This window comes from Mytilus californianus, unplaced genomic scaffold (assembly GCF_021869535.1).
Source record: "Mytilus californianus isolate M0D057914Y unplaced genomic scaffold, xbMytCali1.0.p SCAF_11, whole genome shotgun sequence".
Taxonomy (NCBI): domain Eukaryota; kingdom Metazoa; phylum Mollusca; class Bivalvia; order Mytilida; family Mytilidae; genus Mytilus; species Mytilus californianus.
In genome coordinates, this window is record NW_026262593.1 from 65484841 (window position 1) to 65510266 (window position 25426).

At 32.2% G+C, this 25426-nt stretch overlaps 1 protein-coding gene across 1 annotated transcript; it reads left to right on the forward strand.

Moving 5' to 3' along the window:
• Positions 1-388: 388 nt before the first annotated feature.
• On the forward strand, positions 389-23450 carry LOC127719281 (uncharacterized). Its single transcript, XM_052225296.1, has 13 exons — positions 389-555; positions 2682-2943; positions 4358-4527; positions 4766-4945; positions 17095-17347; positions 17677-17843; positions 18689-18847; positions 19203-19455; positions 20512-20678; positions 21325-21498; positions 21960-22212; positions 22812-22975; positions 23266-23450. The coding sequence occupies exons 1-13, from the start codon at positions 423-425 to the stop codon at positions 23448-23450; spliced, it is 2520 nt and encodes an 839-aa protein (XP_052081256.1). The 5' UTR covers positions 389-422.
• Positions 23451-25426: the final 1976 nt, after the last annotated feature.

Sequence of the window (25426 nt, forward strand, 5' to 3'; positions counted from 1 at the left end):
TGGCACATCTCATTTCCGTGGAGTTTATTTGACCACGCCCCCTCAGTCATGGTCAGTTGACATTGAAACTTTTGCATAGTTTATATATTTAAGTTTGTATTAACAGTCAGTTTATGGGGAATCACTAAGTCAGTAATATTGGGTGCAGTTATATTAACATTGGGATATCTTATTTCCACAAATATTATTGTGCCTTGTACCTTCATTTATGGTTCATTGACTTTGAATATTTTGCATGTGAAAGTATTGCTGTTTTTTTCAACATTTGCTTTTCATCAACAAATTACATACAGGCAAGACATATCTCTGTGTCAACTGTTTATTTTATTTAAAAGTGGGGAATTTATTTTTTCATACCTCCTCCTTTCTTTATTTTTACAGAATTTTCCTTGTCACAGTTTTTGTCAGATGAAGGACAAGCTATGGTATCACCACTACCATCAGGGATATCTACCACTTTGTTGACTACATTGAAGATCACAGATTTCTTAAAGTGGAAACCTTGTTCCCATTCTGTCATTCCATACACTCTCACTAATGGAAGATTCAATAATGGTGAGTATTTAAAGTCAGTAGGTGGCATTACAGTTGAGGGGTCACCTCGTTCCCATTCTATCTATCCATATAAGTATTTTGAGATATAAGTTGGTGTGAGATGAGGGGATTGCATTCTGTTTATCTTGCACACTTACCACAAAAGGATTAGAATAAAAAGTCATTAGAGATAGGGAATTGTTGTAGGGAACAGAATTTTCAGTTTTCTTTTAGACACATGATATGTTGTCAGTATAGGTTACCAATAAGGAAAGGTTATTATGATTTGCCTCTTTTTAGTCCACTACCGATGACGTGGAAGGAGACTTTAGGTTTGCACTCCGTCAAACTGTCTGTCTGTCTGTCCATCCGTCAGTCCAGCAAATCAGTTTTCCACACTTTTTTCCTTCTTGCTTGTCAGAAGATATTGATTTGATAATTGGTACAGTCGACTCCACTTAATTGCATACCGCTTAATAGCATAATTCGGTTAATTGCATAGTTTTCTCCTGCACAAAACCATTTCCCATTCATCTAATGTTAAATTGTCCGGTTATATGCATAGCTCTACAAGTGGCCTTTTGGTTTATTGCATAGAAAATTATCGCCATCTAGATATGCTTAGTTAAATCTATCGAAATTTTTGACCGGAAACGGCAAGTTGGTGAGTATTTTTTCTTGAATGCATCATTATTTTCATTATTATTTCATATTTACTTTTGTGTTATTCGAATAAAGTTTTAAAACAGTTTCTTTCGTGTTTATATGATTGAATTTGATTTAAAAATAAACCTCGATATCTACACAGGTAAAGTTTCCCATGTTCTATTTTAAGCCTCGAGGTCATAAAAATGTCAAACAGGTAATTGTTGTAAAAACACTGACCATTCTATCTAAAAAGGTGTAAATAATTGATTGAATTTCAAACACTGTCAAAAGATTACATTTGGGGTGAAATTCAAAAACAATAACGCCTGCTAATTATCGATCATTATCAAATGTGAACTCCCGTAATTGGGCTTGGGGTGATCTGCATTTATGTTAAATATTACAGGGCATTTTTATATGGTTCAAGAATTTTATACATCAATCATTTAATTTTAATATATTTTGAAAAGATCATTTATTTCTAATTATTATATTTTCTCACTTTCAACACTCGTGTCCAGCAAATAACCCGTACAGGGCCCCTTTACTGCTTTGCATATACGAAACTAACGAAGTCAAATAAACAGTGTTACTTCACTCTGCAAGCTGTAAATATTGTATATCAAAGGCAGTTTAGTACACATCTATTGTTAAAATGATTATAAACTGTGTAGTTTTGTTAAACAGTTTATTTTAATCAAAGCGTAACAATGTACATTGTACATACGGGTCATAGAAACAAATCTATTTTTAGAACGAATTTATTTTCGTATCCCAGGTAAACTGGTAAAGGAAACGTCGGTACGCAAATAAACTAAAAAAATGTGTTTATAATCTTTATTGAAATAATACAAAATAAAATAACATGAATGACAATAGACATATAACTTTTATTAGAATAAATCAACATTCAATATGTTGTAATTGGATTATAGACGTTCATCTTTCTTCAGGGATTTCCTTTACTGATCTGTTCTATCGATGTTGTTTGACTCCGTAATTTGGCATTTCGGATATAAGCATACTCCACTTTATTGCATAATTTTGTCTGACAAATAGGCTATGCAAATAACCGGAATGTACTGTATATAGTTTTATTATGACAAGTTACATATCAAGTTCGAATTTTGTTCCGGTCTGATGATTTTGTGCAGAGTTATTGTCCTTGGACTTAAAAAATTCACTTTAATGATCAGTTTTCCACACATTTTTTCGTCATGCTTGAAGATATTGACTTGCTATTTGTTATATTGTTTACACCATGACAAGTTATAAATCAAGTTGGCATTTTGTTCCAGTTTAATAAATTTTTATCTGGTAGGTGACTATGTATTGCCATGCAATACTCTCAGAATGCTTGTTAACCATGTAAATTTTTTTAGGGAAAACATTTTGCTATTTTGAAAATTAAAATAATGTCCATGAGAATTTATATGTCTTAAGATTAGTTCTTCTATTCGTTGCATTATAAATTGCTTTATTATCACTTTTCCTTTTAGAATGTGGAGAGTTCACTGACAATGTGACCTTACCGTCTTCAGTATCTTGTAGTATAGGAGCCTTCTCTTCTATATGTTCAAACATTTCATGTTGTACCCAGCTAGACTTTGTCTCTAGGGGTATTGAGACTAAAGTCATTGTTGATCCATGTAATTATGAGTTGACCATACATGTTGAGAACATGACAATGACCACATCCTTGTTGGATTACCAATGGGGTACAGAGAAGACATTTTCACTCCAGGGAGGAATTAGGATCAAGTAAGTACATGGATAGTTTTGTCTAGGATAAAATGGCACAAGAGGCTTAATGAAAACTTAATACTGTATACATAATTTTTATTTTGGCCGAAAATGAATAACATACAAGACGACACACAGAGACAAAAATAAATGTACACAAAAAACACAAGGCTACACAAATTTTTTATCCACCAAACAATAAAAACAATTTTAAAATATAAATAACTGAATGGAAACAAGGTACGGTATGTCAAAAAAAAAAAAGAAAAATGGGAACAGTAGAAAATTTTGTATGTCAAACCATGTACTCTAACAAATTCTAATTGATTAACCTTAGGATAAGGTGAATACTAATCACTTTTAAATATATGAGAAAGGTCTAAGGGACATAACTAGAAAAAGCAGACAAAATTTGCATTGTGTAATTTCTTGTTTTTGAATAAAAACGAATCAAGGATAAAATAGACACAGACCTTGTATTGAGTAAACTTCACACTTACACTGTACACCATAAACCATTACAGCTTTCAAAATTACCATTTATAAAATTAACATATTTAAGAATGTTGGAAATTTCAATATATCTTCGATAAAACAAACTCAATTTAAAAAAAAATACCCCCTTCCTCATGCACCCTACAAAATTCCCAATTGCACCATACACTGTCAGATTCGTCACTCAACAACTTCCTGTTTACCGAACACTTGTATTATTTTACACATGATAGCCAAGTTGAAAATTTTTGTCGCATTTTTCTCAGGAACTACTTGACAAGGATTTCTGAAATCTGGTTTCAGGGTTTATATAAGTAAGTTACACCGTGTGATGCGTTTTCAGATTCATCACTCAACAATTTCCTGTTTACCGAACACTTGTGTTATTTTACACATGATAGCCAAGTTGAAAAGTTTTGTCACATTTTTCTCAGGAACTACTTGACAAGGATTTTTGAAATTTGGTTTCAGGGTTTATATAAGTAAGTTACACCGTGTGATGCGTTTTCAGATTCATCACTCAACAATTTCCTGTTTACCGAACACTTGTGTTATTTTACACATGATAGCCAAGTTGAAAATTTTGGTCACATTTTTCTCAGGAACTACTTGACAAGGATTTTTGAAATTTGGTTTCAGGGTTTATATAAGTAAGTTACACCGTGTGATGCGTTTTCAGATTCATCACTTAACAACTTTTTGTTTACCGAACACTTGTATTATTTTACACATGATAGCCAAGTTGAAAATTTTGGTCACATTTTTCTCAGGAACTACTTGACAAGGATTTTTGAAATTTGGTTTCAGGGTTAATATAAGTCAGCTTTACTGTGTGATGCGCTTTCAGATTCATCACTCAACAACTTCCTGTTTACCCAAATATTACGGCGGGGTATCATTAGTGAGCAGTAGCTCACAGTTTTACTTGTTTTTTCAGTTTCACTTTGAATGATTTAGCCAATGAAAATGTGTTTATGGTGAAGTTTAGTATCCACCTGTGTTTAGAGACCAGTAACCCAAATAACTGCGTTGTCGACCTGCCTATAATGGACAATGTGAAATTACCAAAAGGGACCTGTGACTGGAAAAAAGGATTTAATAATGACAGTAAGGCTCATTTATTACTCTCAAAGTTGGAAATAGCAGAAATAATATTCAGCGACAATGAAGCTCTGTTTCTAGAATATTCTATAACAGTTTACAAGAACGAAAGAGACAATTGATAAGATATAAAGATTTAATTTACTAATATACAAAACAATTTTATTTTAGATGTAATATTAATGATTTATTTCCCTTGCTTGAAAACTGTATATCTATAAGTGATATAAATTGTTAATTGTAGAATTCATCTTACAAGGCTGGCTAGGTGAGACTTACACAAATAAAGATATTCTTGATCCATATGTTGTCAATGAGTTGATGAGAGATTTACACTTGATTGACTACCTTATGGAGCCTCAATGTAATGTGTCTACAGCCCCATATACACCAGTGAATGCTCAAGGCTGGAATATAAGTCCAGGTTTGTATAGTAATAATTATGCTTGCGTTGAGATTGATTGGCTGCAATAGACTATTTTCATATTACCGACTTTTGACTCTGAAGTTTATATTTTTTCGACAGGTTACCCACTATGTTGTAGGACATCCTGGTACTTGGTCAAGTAAGAGCAACTTAAAGAAGTAAAATCAAGCTTACAATCGGTACAATTTGTTTAATGTTATCTGTCCACGATAAAATCACAAGATGTCAGTAAACTTTCCCACCAAATTGCACGGATTCCATGTTTGATTTTACTTCTTTTGTTTGCTCTTACCTGACCGAGTACCAGGACGTCTTGGCAAAGAGTAGGTAACCTGTCGAAAAGTTATAATAAGGAGTCAAAAGTCTGTTATGTGAAAATAGTTTATTGCAAAGGTTAATAAACTAATATTTTTATACGACCACAAAAAATGACCAAATTTTGTTATGGTGATGCCTGTGTCAGCGTCTGAAGACATTTTGGTTCAAAGACAATAACTTGCGTATAAGTGTATGGATCTGTATGAAATTTTAGCACAAGGTTCCTTACCACAATAGGAGGGTTGGGATTGTTTTTTGGGGGTATTGTTGTAGCTATTTTGTAATTAGGGGCCAAAAACAATTATTTTTCTGGTTTTAAGACAATAAATTGAGTATAAGTGTATATATCTCTATAAATTTTAGCACAAGGTCCCACACCACAATAGGAAGGTTGGGATTAATTTTTGGGGGATTATTGTCATAGCTGTTTAGGAATTTGGGGCCAAAAAGGGTCTAACAACAATTATTTGTCTGGTTTTAAGACAATAAATTGAGTATAAGTGTATATATCTCTATGAATTTTAGCACAAGGTCCCACACCACAATAGGAAGGGTGGGATTAATTTTGGGGGTTATTGTCATAGCTGTTTAGTAATTAGGGCCAAAAACAAGCATTTTTCATGTTTCAGGACAATAATTTGTGTATAAGATAAAATTGAGAATGGAAATGGGGAATGTGTCAAAGAGACAACAACCCAACCATAGAGCAGACAATAGCTGAAAGCCACCAATGGGTCTTCAATGCAGCGAGAATACCGCACCTGGAGGCGTCCTTCAGCTGGCCCCTAAACAAATATGTATACTAGTTCAGTGGTAATGGACGTCATACTGAACTCCAAATTATACACAAGAAACTAAAATTAAAAATGATACAAGATTAACAAAGGCAAGAGGCTCCTGACTTGGGACAGGCGCAAAAATACGGTGGGGTTAAACATGTTTTTAGCTCACCTGGCCCAAAGGGCCAAGTGAGCTTTTCTCATCACTTGGCGTCCGTCGTCGTTAGCTTTTTACAAAAATCTTCTCCTCTGAAACCACTTGGCCAAATTTAACCAAACTTAGCCACAATCATCATTAGGGTATCTAGTTTAAAAAATATGTCCGATGACCCCGCCAACCAATCAAGATGGCTGCCATGGCTAAAAATAGAACATAGGGGTAAAATGTAGATTTTGGCTTATATCTCTGAAACCAAAGCATTTAGAGTAAATCTGACATAGGGTAAAACTGATTATAAGGTCAAGATCTATCTGCCATGAAATTTGCAGACAAATCTAACAACCTGTTGTTGGGTTGCTGCCCCTGAATTGGTAATTTTAAGGAAATTTTGCCGTTTTTGGTTATTATCTTGAATATTATTATAGATAGAGATAAACTGTAAACAGCAATAATGTTCAGTAAAGTAAGATCTACAAATAAGTTGTCATGACCAAAATTGTCAGTCGACCCCTTTAGGAGTTATTGCCCTTAATAGTCAATTTTTTGTAAATTTTTGTAATCTTTTACAAAAATCTTCTTCTCTGAAACTACTGAGACAAATTTAACCATACTTGGCCATAATCATTATTAGGGTATCTAGTTTAAAAAATTTGTCCGATGACCCCGCCTTCCAACCATCATGGCCGACTTGGTTAAAAATAGAACATAGGGTAAAATGCAGTTTTTGGTTTATATCTCTGAAACTAAAGCATTTAGAGCAAATCTGACAGGTGGCAAAAATGTTCATCAGATTTAGATTTATCTGCCCTGAAATTTTCAGACGAATCCGACAACTCGTTGTTGGGTTGCTGCCCCTGAGTTAGTAATTTTACAAAAATTTTGCAGTTTTTTGTTATTATCTTAGATATCATTATAATATCTAATATCTAATACTATTAATTATGATTTTAACCTTATTTTACATGATTTCCAAAGCATCAGTAAATACAGGTGAACGACACAGGCTCTTGAGAGCCTCTAGTTTGATATCTCAACCCTCCCCCTATACCTCTAGCCAATGTAGAAAAAACAGACGTACAACAGTACGCACAGTAAAACTCAGTTTAAGAGAAGTCCGGGTCCGATGTCAGAATAGGAAACAAAAGAAAATAAACAAAATGACAGCAAAACTAGCAGTTACTGACATGCCAGCTCCAGACCTCAATTAAACTGATTGAAAGATTATGTCTTCATCATATGAATATCAGGCACAATCCCTCCTGTTAGGGGTTTAGTATTATACCATCATAAAATATATGAGAAGAACATAACCCGTGTCATGCCAACAACTGGTTTTAGAATAAATATGTTTAATTCCGATGCAAAGACCCTATAAGTGAATCAATATTAAAGCCAAAATATGCAATCTTTAATGACCTGACAACAGTATCGTAACTATATCCCTTCTTAATAAGTCTGTTTAAAGGTTTTGTTAGCTTTTGAGGTGAATACTGACATTTTTGTGCTTTGTAAAGAATATTACCGTAAAAGATTGGATGTGAAATACCCGAACGTATAAGATATCTGCATGTTGAGTTATATTTACGAATGATGTCCTTATACCGATGATAAAATTTAGTAAATATTTTGACTAGTTTATGATATTGAAAACCCTGGTGTAATAATTTTTCAGTAATACATAAATTTCTCTCGCTAAAATCTAATATGTTGTTACATACACGAGCGAATCGTACAAGTTGAGATATATAAACACCATAAGATGGTGACAAGGGAACGTCACCATCTAAAAATGGATAATTAACGATAGGAAATGAAAAATCATCTCTTTTATCATAAATTTTTGTATTAAGCTTCCCGTTAATGATATAGATATCAAGATCGAGGAAAGGACAGTGGTCATTGTTAGTATTAGCTTTATTTAAAGTAAGTTCAACAGGATAAATTTCTTTAGTATACATACTGAAGTCGTCATTATTGAGAGCCAATATATCATCCAAATATCTAAAAGTATTGTTAAATTTTTGTATCAGATGTTGTTTCGATGGGTCTTTGCTGATTTTAGTCATAAATTGTAACTCATAACAATACAAAAACAGGTCCGCAATAAGTGGTGCCCACAGTTAGTCCCCATTGGAATTCCGATAACTTGACGATATACGGAATCTCCAAAGCGACCAAAAAGGTGATCAAGTAAAAATTCAAGGGCAGATATAGTATCAAAGCATGTCCAATTGACATAGCTCTTTTGTTTGTTGCTACTAAAAAATGACCTAAAAGAGTTTGAACAAATGTATTCGCATAATCCGACTTTAAATGCCCATTTAATTAGGTGTGTGAATTTTTTCTTAATAAGAATATGAGGCATAGTGGTATATAGGGTAGAAAAATCAAAACTTTGAACAGATTCAAAATCACCAATATATGCATGCAATTTATCAAGTACTTCCAACGAGTTTTTGACACTCCAAAAGTAGTTAATTCCACTTTTTTCAAAGGCCTTATTTGAACAATTTATTATAAGGTTTTTGATTGTACCAAGTGTACTAGTAAGTAGAATAGACAATTTAGTAGTGGAACAATGACTTGAAGACGAAATAAATCTATATTTGTAAGGTGATTTGTGTAGCTTCGGAAGCCAGTACATAGTTGGGACTTTCATTATATTTGGTTCTACTTGTAAAGAAGAAGCTAATAGTTTATGTTTATTACAGATATCGTTTTCTGAAAATGAAGTCAGTTGGAATGTTGGTGAATTCGTGATTTCCATTTGCAGAACCTCAATGTAAAATTTACGTCAAACTATAATTATATTATTAGCAGCTTTATCAGCCGGGACAAAAACAAATTCCTTGGCTAGTTTTTAGTTTATGTTTGATATGAGAAATAGGATTTTTATGGTTGTTGTTAAGAGTAAAATGTTCTCTAAAATATGAAATTGTGTTGCAATCCTCTAAAATTTTATTTAATTTTTTTATAGGTAAAGAACAGAGCTTGGTTAATAGATAATGTCTGCCGTTGTTTTTTTAAATAGAAATTAGGTCCGAAATATTTGTATGGTTGGTCTGAAATTTTCTTTGATTGCGATTTTTTCTACGCCCATGAGAACGGTTTTTACGAACAGTTTTAGAAACTATATCCAAAATGTTAACAGAATCGGTTCTTGATATATTACCAATTCCCATGATATTATCATTAAGACCGAGAGGGTAGACTGTCTGTAATTTTTTAATCCAATTTAATTCAATTATTTTTCGTGATCGTACAAACTTTGAATGAGATTCACCAGGCTGCTTATGTATAGAGTATAGATTTCTATGAAATTTTACTTCAAGGTTCCATACTTCAAAAGGAAAGTTGGGATTGATTTTTGGGGGGTCATGGCCCAAAACGTTTGAATTAGGGGTCGAAAAGGGGCCAAAAAACTAGGATTTTCTGGTTTCTGGACAATAACTTGAGTATAAGTCTATTAATTGTGCCACAAGGTGTTATAACATAAAATAAAGTTTGGGATTGATTTTAGGGGTTATGACCGTAACAGTTTACACTACAAACCAGTAAAAGTCTATAATGGCCTATATCTGTACTCGACTGTACTGATTTTTACTCGACCAGTCTGAATTGGTCTGAATTTTACTTAATATTACTCAACCCAGTCTTAACCATACTCGACTGTACTGATTTGTACTTGACCCTTATCTTTGCTATTGAAAATAGTCTAAACTATTACTCGACCAGTCTGAAACAGTCTTAACCCAGTCTGGACCAGTACTCGACCAGCTCTCGACCTATTTTTTCAGTCTGAACCATACTCGACCAAAGGTCTGAACAATACTCGACCAGTCTGAACCATACTTGACCAAATAACCTCTTCTTTATAATTTTGATTGTTTAAATAACTTTCTCTTTAACTTATATGACAACAGCCACAATTAAATAAAGATATATATAAAAACATTTTTTACATTCTTTAATAATACATGATTCTCTTAGATTTGGCAAATCAAGATAGTTAAATTATCTAATTTTTCAGTCTGAGTCTTGTTAAATAAAAGACTTTTTTTACCTGAAAACCACACCTATACTGAGGGTAATAAAACCTTATTAAAAATAAGGTGCTTTTTGTTGGCATGTGTTTTTTTTTAAAACAAAACTTGATTTTCCTAAATTCCTAAATAAAAACGAATGTAGGACAGAAAGTCACAGGACAAAAAGTCACAATTCAGTTTTGAGGTTATTTTTCTTTGAACAATAGAACACTTATTTTTAAAAAAACATTTTTGTATTTTTCTTGAAACAATATCAATAATGATCAAATAATTGTTAAGAAAACAAAATGTTACAATGTCTTGGTACTTAAATGGCTTCATGGTGCCAAGAAATATATCCTTTGCATGATTAATATTTTATAAATCTTTATTTATCAAATTAAGTCTTATGAACAATTTCCTAAACTGTAAAATGAATATGTGTCATAAAAAGTAAACATTTCAAGATCTTTCTCATAAATATTCAATCAATTGTATACAAATTATTTGTGACTTTTTGTCCTATCAAATTTGTGACTTTCTGTCCTGTGACTTTTTGTCCTGTGACTTTCTGTACTTAGGTCATGTAGGTTTCATGGTTATATACAATAGTTATATAACTATCTTTTTCATGAGGTAACAACAGCCAACAAAATCACTGACATTGTTTAACCTTATATCAGAAATATATCTATTCCTATTCATAATTTGGGATATATATATATTTTAAAAGGGATAAAAAATTCAAGAAATGAATAAAATTTTTCTTCTGATTAGGGGTAAACTATAAAGTAATATATCCTGCTTGACGCACACTGATTAAAAAGATCACACCTGGTCAGAGAGTAATAAATTTTAAATAACATCCATTGAAAATTACAACATCCTGTAAAACTTAAATAACAAGGCCTTTGAATTCACTAGATAAGTAATACACGAGTTTAAGAAAAATATGGTTTTCTTTTTACCTGTAAAACACCTGTACTGAGGTAATTAAACCATTAAACCTTAATAAACTGCTTCTTGTATGCCATGTCTTTAATTTTGACAAAACGTATTTAAATTTAATTAAAATAAATTTCTACTGCAACTTTGGAATACATTTCCTTTTTTAAAAGGTTATCAAGGATAAAAAGATGAAAGTTTTATTATTATTATTATATTAAATTTTTGATTTTACAAAACAAAGGTGTCAATTCTAACATTTATTAAGTTGCTTTATATACTATTTTATATATATTTTGATAAAAAACAAATTGAATAACATTTAAGATATTTGAATAATGGTTGAAAGTTATAGTATTTTTGATGCATAAATCAATGTGAACATGATATCATGTATATGAAAATTCATTTAACGAACTTAATTTATTACATGATATTTTTTTAATCCAACCAGAAATTTTATCACCTTGTTTTATTTTAATTTTAAATGTGATATACATTTTATATATATATATATATATGAATAACAGTTCCTAAATTAATGAAAAAATAATATAGATAGATACAAAAAATAGGTCTAGGTTGGTTAAGACTTGGTCGAGTATGGTTCAGACTAGGTCGAGTATGGTTCAGACTAGGTCGAGCATGGTTCAGACTTGGTCGAGAATGGTTAAGACTATGTCGAGTATGGTTCAGACTCGTATAAAATGGTTAAGTACTGGTCGAGTACAAGTTCAGACTGTTTAGTATGGTTCAGACTACAGTCGAGTAATATCAAGTAAATTTCAGACCAATTCAGACTGGTCGAGTAAAAATCAGTTCAGTCGAGTACAAATATAGGCCATTTCAGACTTTTACTGGTTTGTAGTGTTAGTTGAAAGGGGACAAAAATGATTCTTTTGTAATACTTTGTATAAATTGTTTATTTCTTTAGCAATTTCAATGGGGTTTAATTCAAAGTCTTGGGGTTCTTTAATATGCTGAATCTAATTGGGTATTTATTATTTGGATTTTGGGTCTGTTTTTGTATTGATCCATATTAAGTTTCAAAGGGTCCAAAATCAAGCTTTGTTTGATTTCATCAAAAATTGAATTATTAGTGTTCTTTGATATGCTGAATCTAATCTTGAATTATAGATTTGTAATTGTGGGGCCTGTTTTCAAATTGGTCAACATTAAGGTCCAAAGGGTTCAAAATTAAACTTTGTTTGATTTAAAAAAAAAAAATTAAAGGTTGGGGTTCTTTGATATGCTGAATCTAAGCATGTATTTAGATTTTTGATTTTGGGCACAGTATTCAAGTTGGTCCAAATTGGGGTCCAAAATTGAACTTTGTTTGATTTCATCAGAAATTGAATTATTGGTGTTCTTTGATATGCCCAATCCAACAGTGTTTTATGTTTTTGATTTTGGACTTGGTTTTCAATGTTAAAAAGGATTTGCATACTCAGTTTAAGGTGGTACCAAACACCTTGACTAAAATTAATTTGGCTCATTTAATTTACATAAAATTTTGACAAAATATTTACATTGACCCTTTGACAAAAACATAAAAATTTCCAAAAACTTGAACCACACACTTTATCGGAAACATTTCATTGGATATATAGCAGTTTGACAAACACTAATTTGATCATTGAGAAGCTTTATATTTCCTTAACAATCGAATGTGATTAAAATGTTCAGCTGATTTTTAAAGAGTTATCTCCCTGTAGTGTTATGTACCACCTTAAGTAAAAATACTGTATGAATCAATAAATTGTACCAGAAGTCCATTACTAGACGAAGTGTGGAAGCTGTTCTATATAGTAAGGCGATCACGATGTCCCCATTATCAGTGGAAAGCCCCTTAGGTGGTCCTCCCAAATCTCCATTTATTACTATGGAATCATGGGTACAAATATTATCATCATACAGATAGCTGTTAATTAGTCTCCTTGAGTGTTTGATTAATTATCAGTTTGTTGTAAATGAAGTGAGCCGAATTAGTGCGGTGGTTTCTTATTGCCAGTTATTTAACTTCATTTTAATTCAACATTTAGAAAATGATATAACATTTTATAAACGAATACATTGGTACCATTTTTCTTCGCGAAAAGGCAAATGAGAACTATAAAATCTGCCGTGTCGGACTAAAAATGTATCGTCTATTTAAAGATATAGTTGTTAATTTTTGTCAAAATATAGTCATAATTGCCTCATTTTTTAAATAGAACGTTGTGTTGACGAATTATGTCTCGGTTACTTACGGCATCAAGGAAGCTATATACAGTGATGAATAAGCAAAAGACAGGGTTTTTTGGAAAGTTTGCTATAGCTTGCTATAGCAATATACTTTCCTAAGGCATCGGCCTCAAACCAGAAGTTGGACAGACTATTTTACTATAGGATGTGTGTTCTACTCCTAGATAATGTAGTACTAGTGATTGAATACTAATTCTAGGAAATTGCTTTTGAAATTTTAAGTTACTTCTATTTTGATTAGCTTACAGCTTGAATAAAAATTGCCCTGAATGTTCACCGACAATTCAAATGAATTCAACTTCATTTTGAAAATGGCTATCACAAAGACTACTTCGCGGATCTGCGCTGTGCGGAAATGAAAATCAATACACATCTACACGAGACAGAAGTTTCTACTTTATGCTTTTATCGGTATTCCCCAGACATGTGATAGATCCATATATGTGTACCTCCCGACGGAAATAAAATAATCCCGGTTTCAGGGGTTTCCTCCCGTCCTCTGCTTGAAGAGAAAATAAATACCGTGTTTAAAATATTTCATGAATGAACATTTTTCAACGCTATTTTTACTACGATTTTTCCAAATGTTTATTATAGACGTAAAAGCCAGAATGTATCGAAATTAACCTGGTATCTCATCTCGGCCCATAACAAACTCGGACTATGCAATATAGATACAATGAATAAGCGTTGATTCTTGAAAAAGAAACCATGAGCCGAGAGGGTGAATGGTTTGTTTTTCATGAATCAACGTTATCCATTGTATCTTTAACTAAACTATTATGTTGATGTCTTTTCAAAATTAAAGCCTTTTCTTAATTAGAAGGTATTGTAAGTGAGTTAAAATAACCATGGTATCATGTTCAACAATGCATTACTAAATATAAGATCACAACTAATTGGTTAGAAAAATACAGATATAACATAACACGTCTGTCTTAAATTATCAGGCATCTGAATATTATCAGTGTTTACAAAATATGGAAATGGGGAATGTGTCAAAGAGACAACAACCTGACCAAAGAGCATATATATAAAGTATATATAATAAGTATGTTACCGAAATTTCTAGCAAGAAGCCTAATTCTAGGCACATCACGATTTACTCGCATAGGAATTTGCGAATAAGCATTTGTAAAATTATGTGGTAAAACAGATGAAATCTTACTATATTTATAAAACAGAAATGGACAAATTGAATGATATCATTTTAGTTTCAAATATGTGAAATAGCCAATAATAATCCAAAAATAAACTATAAAACTCACTATTACAATGTATTACAAAAATATCCACAATTACATACAAAATAAGAAAAAAACAGAAAAACTAAAGAATAGGAATAACAAAGAGAATACAGGGATTCGAACCTAAACAAACAAGTCCCTACCTTTAACTTGACTCTTTAACTCATTGATCTTAACCATGCTAACATTGCGGCTACCAACTTATAATATACGATTGCCTATTATGTATATATAAAGGTACAAGCCCTGTGTGTCCGTTGTACTGATGTATATCATATTTTCATTTATATATATAAAATAGACATTTAAATTGTAACCAATTGGTAGCCGAGAGGTTTCGTTGATATGTTGATGTCAGTCACACATAACAGATTTCAAGGACGGGTTCGATCCCCAGTGAAGGCATATAAAAATTACAAAAATTAAAGGTAAGTTTTTAAATTAATTCCATTAGTGAACAGAAATCAGTAAATTAGCTATTCAAACTTAATGAAATTAGGCACACAAAGGAAACAATTGAATATAATTTGGTGAATCCATTTCAGCGACAGATTTAGAAAGCCTTGATTCTAGAAAAAGAATCCATGGTAAATGAATACGCTGACGTCACGACAATGGTTTAAAACAAACTCGGCTTATTACAAAATCGGACTATAACAAAATTCATATATACAATTTGTTATTAAGTCTCCCAAACAAAGTTTGGAGACTTATTGTTTTTACTCAGTTCTTATTATTTTTCTTCTTGGGGTCTTGTTATGGATAATTCAATGGGCCTACAGAAGGGAGGGATTTACTAAAGAACCCTATGGTATTTTATTTTTTTAAATTTTCAAATGACTATAACTTGAAAACAGTAAGTGATAAACACATGCGGTCTTCAGTAATGATCACAGGACAATAAAACAAATCAAATAAAATATAGGTTGAGTCCCTGGGGTCACCCCCTTTCAATTTCAGAATGGGCTTTTATCTTGTAAACAGTAGAGATCCCCACACCTAAACCATATATATTCATGTATGAGATAATAAAACAAATCAAATGAAATATAGTGGGAGTGGCAAATATATCATGCATATCCCATCAAAGAGTTGTGGCAAGTGTTATATTTAACATCAGAGATTGTAACATTCATCCTGAATACGCGAGGTACTGGATTTAAAGTCCCTAATCTAATCTGACACGATGCGGCTGCTATTAATGTATACATCCCACAATTGTAAGAAAGGGTTTTACTGTTGGAACCGGACAATTTCAGGGATTACTTAATTTCTTTACTTAACCCTTGAGATTGATATAGTATCTGAACAAATTGAACTACAGCTATAGCATGTATAGGTTTATAAAGTAAGACTTCGTCATATTTCTGTATGAAGTACACTTACGTAAAGAATATATATTTATTACTCATTTGTTTATAAATATCGTCGTCGCAGCTTGTCCTACAATTTTAACCTATAAAATTTATTCGTTGAACGCACGTGTTGTGAACGGCATTTTTTTACATGTATTTTAACGGATAAATGTAACAATATCTGACTGAAATGATAACCTTTGTTCGTCCACACCATCATCCAGGGTAGTTTTACCGTCAAGATCTTAGTTACGCAGGATTGAAGATATTCGAAATTGAAGGAAGGGTATACAATTAAATTTCCACTCTTTTTTTTTCAAAATTGCCGGAGGGTACAATTTGTTAATTTTGCTAAAAATGGTTATATCTGCAGAATTCCCGTGTAACTTTAAAAAAAACTTATTTCTTGAATTATGTAATTCATAACATATATTCTTAAAATAAATATAATAGAATGTTTATTCCTATTAAACTCATTCCTAATCAGATTACTTGTACGGTATATATAGATACACAATTCTCCGACCTAATTTTGCCAACTTTTTAATAGCAATCATTTTACAATTAACTCTAAAACCAAAGTTTATTGTATTAAGAATAGAGCTTTTTTATTCTGTCTGACAATTTTTCTACGGTTATAATTGTAGTTTTTAAATTGATAAATTATACAAACATATTTATCATTTAATATTAAAACCATCATAATGACTTATGACACTGATATAATATGCTAGGATCTGCTTTTCATTAACATGTCGATGGTCAAACATTATTTTCAAATGTGTGCTAATTAAGTTATACGGTGTTTTGCATAAATTATCTCTACCCAGAATGCATCTCAAAAAATTTGGCCATTGATGTTTGTTACTATTAATAGCAATCTCACTCAAATCCCGTTTCAATCACAGTTGGAAGTACAGGGACAACGTCATCTCCTTACTATATAGCGGGTTGCACACTTCGTCTAGTAATGGACTTCTGATGGTACCAATAGAAAAATTGCAAGTTATTTGACATTAGTTCTGAAAAGAAGGGAATACATGCTGATAAAACTATTTTTAATATTTTTTCAGGATGCACTTCAGCACCAACTCTTCCTACATTGACATCAGAAGTGACTTGTAACCTAGGTGACAGCTGTACAAGTATAAAGTGTTGTGTGACCTCTGTCAAACTTGGTAGGACTTTCACAATTGACCTTGACCTTGATGTATGTAACCAAACATTTATGGTTGGAGTAGACAGATTGACCAGGACTGTAGCACTGGCTAGTTTTGTATTTAGTCAGGAAGATGTCTTCTCCTTTGATGGCCTTATAAATGTCAAGTAAATAACCAGATATTTATTTTAGTTCTGATATGAGATTTTCATGACTTTGGAATGTAATTCTGACTAATTCACATGCGAATGATTTATGAAGGCTTTTAGATAACCTAAACAATCCATTGAAGATTTGCACTTGGTTCACTTGTATGTCAAAAATATGAAAACCCAAACTTGATTGATTTAACTCGAGTAAAGAATATGCAAAGAAATGTAAGGGTAAAGAACAATAATACAGAAATCCAAGAACACTTCTGTAAAACAAGAAAGGTCAACACATGACCTTCTACAATTGAAAAATACCAATGACTTTGTGTTTGGTTTTTTACAAGGTACAAGATAGATGACTTCCAAAGTGATAACCAGTACATGATAAACCTTGATATTGACATCTGCTACCGTGCCAACCAACCTTCTTGTACTGTACAGCTGCAGATCCTTCATGATGCCCGACTAACAAAGGAAACATGTACTGTAGATACTGGATTTGCTATTCCAAGTGAGTATTCCTTTAATTTTTAGTGGATGATGGTTCATGTCAAGACTTACAAAAGACATGTTCTTTATACTCAGGCGATGTACATACCTGCCAATTTTTCAATATCACCATGGGGGATTTTAAGTGCAAGAGGACCATATGCTCCTCTTGTATTGTCATAAGTTGTTTTAATCAAATACTATATTGTTTGAATGAGTACGTACTTGCTAAAAATACTCTTTTAACCCATTTGAATGCCTGTTTTGAGGTGTTGTTTATATAATAAATTGGGATAGTAGGTATGTCTAGATGTGCTGCTAATCTAAGCAAGCCATTTTGTGATTATGTACCATGATTCTACATATCCTTCATAATGCCCATTTCACGAAAAACCATTTTAATCTTGTACTAACTTTAATGTTTGTGGGTGAGTAAGCTTTGTTTACACATCAATAAACTCTTTTCAAAATAATCTTTATTACTATGATAAATGTGAACAATTGTTTTTATATGACAGTGAATTTTTTATCTCCATAGGTTGTTATATTTTCGGATAACTTTCATGCATTCTCTATCCATCATCTTAATTTGATAACTTTAGTCTACACTGGAAATATAGAAAATGTGGAACATTGACACTGGAAATATAGAAAACGTGAAACATTGAAGACAAAGGAAATTTTGTAGAAATTAGATTTGTACCTACAGGGCATCAATCAAGTCTCATGTCTACCAATATCCATATGTCAATAAAGCTTCATAAAATTCTCCATGATCACCTTGTCACATAACCTACAGCCATTAACCTTCTCCTGTATATTCTTTCACTTAAAATCTTCTGATTAATTGATAAACTTTGTTTCCAGATTTTTCCTTGGCAAATTGGTTGACATCACAAGGTATTTCACCAAGTATATCTGTGATACCAAGCTACATTGTGGATTTACTGACAGAGGACCTTGGTATCAATGGATATTTGAAGGCTCCTTCATGTGTAATGGCGTCGTCTGGATGGGACACTTCCGGTAACTTTGATTTATTTTATTTTTATAGATGAATAGTATTTGTTATGGTTTGATATACAAGATTGAAAAAAGTCTTTTGAGCATCATTTGTAAGAAAATATACTGTTGAAATTAAAGAAAATGCAAAAGTGATCTTCAGCACATCACAATATGCAAAAGTATTATACAAAACCATAATTTAAAATACTTATGTATGCTAGAAATGTATTTAAATATGTCAGCTGAAAATTAGTTTAATTTGATGAAAGATGACAATGATAACAAATTTATCCCTCTCTGATCTTTTAAGGTTTTTATTGAATAAACACATTTTTTTTGTCAATTTACTTGATATGAGTTGTTCATACTTTTACAGCTTGTCCAGAAACAGTTTCTTTGACAACGCTTCCATCTTATACATCATGCCAACTGCCATCTTACTGTACTGGTGTGCAATGTTGTACAGAGATTGGAATTCTGGGAAGGTCCTGGCAGACGTTTGTTCTGGTAGATACCTGTAAATACCGTGTCAGTATAGGGATAGAGAACCAGATGGTTAACATCACTCTGTTTGAATTTGTACAGGGAACCTGGGCAACTGTTACCTTGGGAAATGTTTTACGATTAGGGTATATAGATTAATTATTAATGATTAAAACTTTAATTGCTAATTGTTTTCTGTTTAGCCTAAGATGATTTTCACAGATATGAGTCTTAAGGTGTGCTGTTTCCTATTCTAGTGGCAATTTCAACAATTTGTTAATGTTTTGATAATGTTACACATATGAAACATTTTAAAACAGTGTTAACAGTTTAATGATCGATAATAAAAATATTTTATCTATATCCCTGTTTGATAAAGAAATGTGTACATTATGTAAAATAAGGAGATGTGGTATGATTGCCAATGAGACAACTATCCAACAGAGTCTAAATGAAAGGGATTGAAGCAACTATAGTATATATAGTTGCATGTGCTGCCTTTAGCAGTAGGGAAAACCCATAACATGTAGTCAGCTATTGAAGGCATGAAGTTCAAGGGGGAAAAAGTGTTTGTATATAAAAAATAAGGAGATGTAGTATGATTGCCAATGAGACAACTCTCAACAAGAGTCCAAATGACTCAGACATTAACAACTATAGGTCACCGTAAAACAATTCAAACGAGAAAACTAACAGCCTGATTTATGTACAAAATAATGAACAAAAAACAAATATGATATACAGCAACAAACGATAACCACTGAATTACAGGCTCCTGACTTTTATATCCATTTACACTGTGTGTCTGCAACTCCTTCTATATCTGAACTTGTTACAATAGATAACAGGTATTTGTTGGGTATCAAAAAGTAAAATAACAACAATACCAAACTCCAAGGGAAATTCAAAACAGAAAGTCCTTTATAAAATGACAAAATCAAAAGCTCAAACACATCTAACGAATGGAAAACAACTGTCATATTCCTGACTTGGTACATGAAGTCAATTTCAGGTTCATAAAAATGCATAAAATTGTTCCAGGACAAACAAACCAAAGTCCAATTTAATCATTTCTCTGCTAATTTAAACAGTTGATTACTTTTATTTGTTGACACGTTTTTATTTAACACTTTTGCCAAAAAATCTATTGTGAATTTCTTGATAGTTCATAGCCTACTAGGAAACAATTATATTTTTTATAGATACATGGCCAAGGAGATAACTGCTGAAAATGTATATCAGTTTACAGTTAATGTCAGTATCTGTTTTGAGAGTTCTGGTGACTGTCATTATGAATATACAGTGTTTGACAATACAAAGATCCCTATACCACCTTGTAACTGGACAGACACAGATTATAATGTCCCAGGTCAGTACTCATCACTCTAATGTCAGATTCTTTTTTTAAATAGATCATGAAATACAAGTATCTGTTTCAAGATTGATGGTGAAATGTCAGTAACTGATTTGGTAAAATTATAGATTACACGTCTATTCTTGTATCTAAAGATCTAAGACTGAAAACATACTGCTAGTGAGTTGAGACACAAACATATTGTGTAGGTCCACCAATTTTTGGTAGTGACCGTCAAACATATGTTGTCAATTTAAGTCATTCTTCCTCATAACTCTGTTCGAGCAGTTTGTGTAAGGAACACACCACTGTTAAGTCTGTATAGTGTGAACATGCACTAGTGTAACATATCAATTTAGATATGTAATCACCATCCAATGAGGCAGAGGAAATGTTACTGCTGAGAAATAGGAAGTTGACAATTTGAAAGTTGAAATCATATATGTCAGTATTTGTTTCCAGTTTTTCAGTAACCCTCACTAAAACTTGCAAGTTGTTTGACATCAATAATATCACCTTTTGACTCGCCTGACACTCAAGTAAATACATCTCCCTGTTAGTGATGGGCTGTATTTAGAGAGAGATTATGACTTCTACGCCTGCTTCAGTAGCTGTCATGGGATATCTTAAATTGTATATGTTTTGCTTTTGAAAATTTCAGGTTTCCAGCTTTCCAACTGGTTGAATGAATTTGGCTACCCAGACACTGTACCATTATCAGACCTGGCAGCTACACAGCTGATGGAACATCTTGGTCTCTCTGCATATGTTAACCCGACACAGTGTGATAGGTCAAGTACTCTATACATACCAGGCATAAACGGATGGAAATCAGGTCAGACTTATGTAGTCATGTTATTCCATTTATCGGACTAGAACTCAAAAATGCTTTAACCAATTTTCATTAAACTTTGCTGAATTGTTTATACCTGTTGACGTAAGCTCCCCTTAGATTTTTATGAATTTTAGATTTTCTGTTTCTGAGTTATTGGATTTTATTTATAAAAAAAAGGGGGATTTTCAGTTTTCAACAATAACACAAAAATGCTTTAATCATTTTTCATTAAACTTTGGTGACTGGTATATATTTATCAAAATAAGCTCCCTTTAGTTTTTTTCTGATTTGACATTGAGGAGTTATGGAACTTTATTCGTTGAAAAAGCGACGGGCGTATCATGCGCTCTTGGCGCAGCTCTTTATTTTTTTTTATACTAACACTAGTTTTCATTTGCATATCATGATTTATCAATGAATTAATGATATATTAGTTATCATAATTGTTTTTTTTTTTTTAGGTTGTACCTCTGTAACTCCTACCACCACCTTGGGTAATGATGTTTCCTGCTACCTTTATGACTCATGTACTGGTGTCATCTGCTGTCTAAATTCAACAAGACTGGATAGGACGTTTAACTCCTACCTCAAACTGGATCCCTGTACACAGAAATTGATGATTGGAGTAGAAAAGTACCAGTTTGAATTTTCTCTATTTGATTTCCAGTTTGATGTGGATCAAATATTCCATTTAGATAAAGTTCTACATATATTGTAAGTTCTATTTTTCAGATGTGGCCATTTTGACTTTACTAATAACCTTATGAGTTGTTTGTGTTATATTTGCAACAAAGTTCACAGGTGTCTGGTGAACTTACTGTAAAATGCAATCCATCAGATAACAAGGCAAGTGCTTGATTGTTTTAAAATGTTCACTCTGCCATATATGTGATACTTTTATTTCAATATACTTTTTTTGAAATTATTTCAGTTTTTTATTTTTTTATATGAGATGCGTCAGATAGAAATCAACCTTATGCAAGTGCACATACAAATGTACATGTATAAGGCTTTGGTTGATTTTAGAACATTAAAAAATATGGAATAAAAGATGAATGTTGGTCTGTTCTTATAACAACTCAATTTGCTAACAGTTACATACTTTCCGTAGAGATTTTTTAAACTGGAAATAGGTTAATAGATGTTCATTTGCATAAGGTCGATTTCTATTTGACTCAGCTTTTATAATAAAAAAAAATGAATAGCATTCTATGAACCTTACAAGAGGGATCAAATAACACACTTTTAAGTTTAAAATTATTCATATATACTTACTTCCCACCTACAATAGTAGTCATGGTTTTTTTTTCCAGATACAAGGTAAAGGATTTGCCTGGGGACCGAGCCTATTTAGTGGACATGACACTTTTATTCTGTTTGAATGATCCTTCACCATGTGATGTTAATGTTACCATCTTTGACAAAACAAAATTACCCAAGAATGATTGTCCATGGTCTACTGGATTCCAACAAACTGGTAAGTAATCTTTGATGAAATTATTAGTAACTCTCGTGGACTCACAATTATCCTAAGAAGTGTTGCTTGACTATGGCTAACGATGTATCAAGATCTCTAGATGTCTAATTTAGATCTGTTTATGTTGTTGGGTTTATGCCCCATTGCTGTTTACTATATATTCATTTATTTTTTATTTCTTATTCAAAAATAATTATAAAAATGTTGTATGAATTATGTATTTCTTGATTAATAAGAAATAAATGAAAATAAGTCCCTTAGGTAATAGATTTCTCATACTTCTTTTGTAGACTGGTCCCTAAATGACTGGTACACTGACAATGGTTTTACCAACAACACAGACCTATCAGCAGACGCCATAGCTAAGCTGATGGAAGCTCTTGGACTGACAGAGTACATGTTAGATACATCATGTTATAGGACAGATTCTTCTGTTTATGCTCTAGCTTATCAAGGATGGAGCTCTGGTAAATAACTGTACCATTATAAAGTGCTTGTCATGAAATATAAGTTCCTTCATGGTAGAAGTTCCAAATGGAAAAAATGCTATGTAATATTATTTCCCACTGGAACAAATCTTACAGTATTTCTTCCTAAAGGAATAAATGGTATAGAATATTTTTCCAACAGGAACAGATATTATGGCATTGTTTAAAACAAATTTTCCTGGGGAACTTTTGTTAAGCGGAACAAATATACCTTGATATGCTCACAGTATGGTTGTTAATGGCATATTGTATCAGTGTCTAGTATTGGCTTTTAACTAACCAATTTTGCTAGATCTTTAGGCCATAATACCAGTACAAAGGAGAGGCAAGAGATACCAAAGGGATATTCAAAGGCATATTCGAAAATAAGCTTACAATGCCATAGCAAAAAACAAGACATAAACAAAAGACAAACAACAGTATGTAAAATGTAAAATAGCAAAAATACCCAACTCCTAGGAAAATTCAAAAAGGAAAGTCCCTTATCAAATGGCAAAATTAAAAGCTCAATCAAATCAAACGAATGGAAAACAACTGTCATGTTCCTGACTTGGTACAGGCATTTCCTTATGTAGTAAATGGTGGATTAAAGCTCTCACTTGTATGACAGTCGCATAAAATTCAAAACACAACATAGAAAACTAAAGACTGAGCAACATTAACCCCATCTAAAAAGGGGGTGGATCTCAGGTGCTCAGGGAGGGTAAGCAGATCCTGCTGCACTCTTGGCACCTGTCATTCAAATCATTCAAAGGCAACAATAGTGTATCAAGAATTTAAATGTTCAAAGAAGAAGGAATTCTCTATTGGCTTGTATGCAGCCTTTTGCAAAACCACGAAATCAAATATCCACGATAATATGACGATTTTTCCCCAATCCACAAAAACTAGTACCCACAAAAAATAAATGAATCCACAGTATAAAACAATTTTGATTTCTTCTCGTCACATCAACATTTCTTTACATTGTAGGATGTTTTACTCCTGTAACTTTGGCTTCGTTGGATGATAGCACTATAACCTGTAACCTTGACAGCTCATGTAGGGCTATAGATTGCTGCTTGGATGTCCCTGTCATCAAGAAGTCTGTTCACATCTTTATGAATTTGGACACCTGTAATTACCAGCTTAGAGTTGGAATTGAGAAACTACAGTTTAATGTAACACTAAGGGACTATCAGTTTGGTGAATGGACCATTGTTGATTTGAATGGTGTCTTCAGAATGAAGCAAGTATTACTGACTTTTGATTCCGGAGTATACTGTAAATTCATTTTTATTAATGTGAATAATGCGACTGCGTGACTATCGCAATAATAAGAACTTGCATTCTGATGTCTGTTACATATATCCGTATGCAGATTTTCATGATATTGCAATAATTAATCTCGCATTTTTGTCCATTCTTGAAAAATCTCAATAATAAATGCACGCAATAATTTCTGAATTTACAGTATAATTTTTTATATAAAAGAAGAAAAATCAAGCATACAATCAGTGCAATTTGGAGTAAAATTAACTGTTTTATGTTTTCTACACACAACAAAATCGTAGGAAAACAGTAAATTTTTTCTCCAAGTTGTAAGCTCGATTACACTTCTTTTAGTTAATCTTACTTAAGGTAACAGGTACGTAAATCGCTTGTCCAGCGATTTTTTTAAGAAATTGTATACACGTAGAACTTTTTAAAATACAAAGAAAAATCGAAAAATTTAAGTGGGTAACCGATCTACTTTCAAAGTTACAGTCATTTGAAAATGTTAGGAAAACACCATAAAGTACATAGACATAACGTCAAATTTACGCCAAAAATGAGAAATTTCAAGCTTAATTTAATCGGCAGTTAAAACCATTCCTACGATTTTTCTATAAAAATTAAATGTTTTTGTGATAGTATTTTCCTTTCTATTGATATATAATTTTCCTATGGTTACCGAACCCCCTTTTTATATATCAGCCGTTGA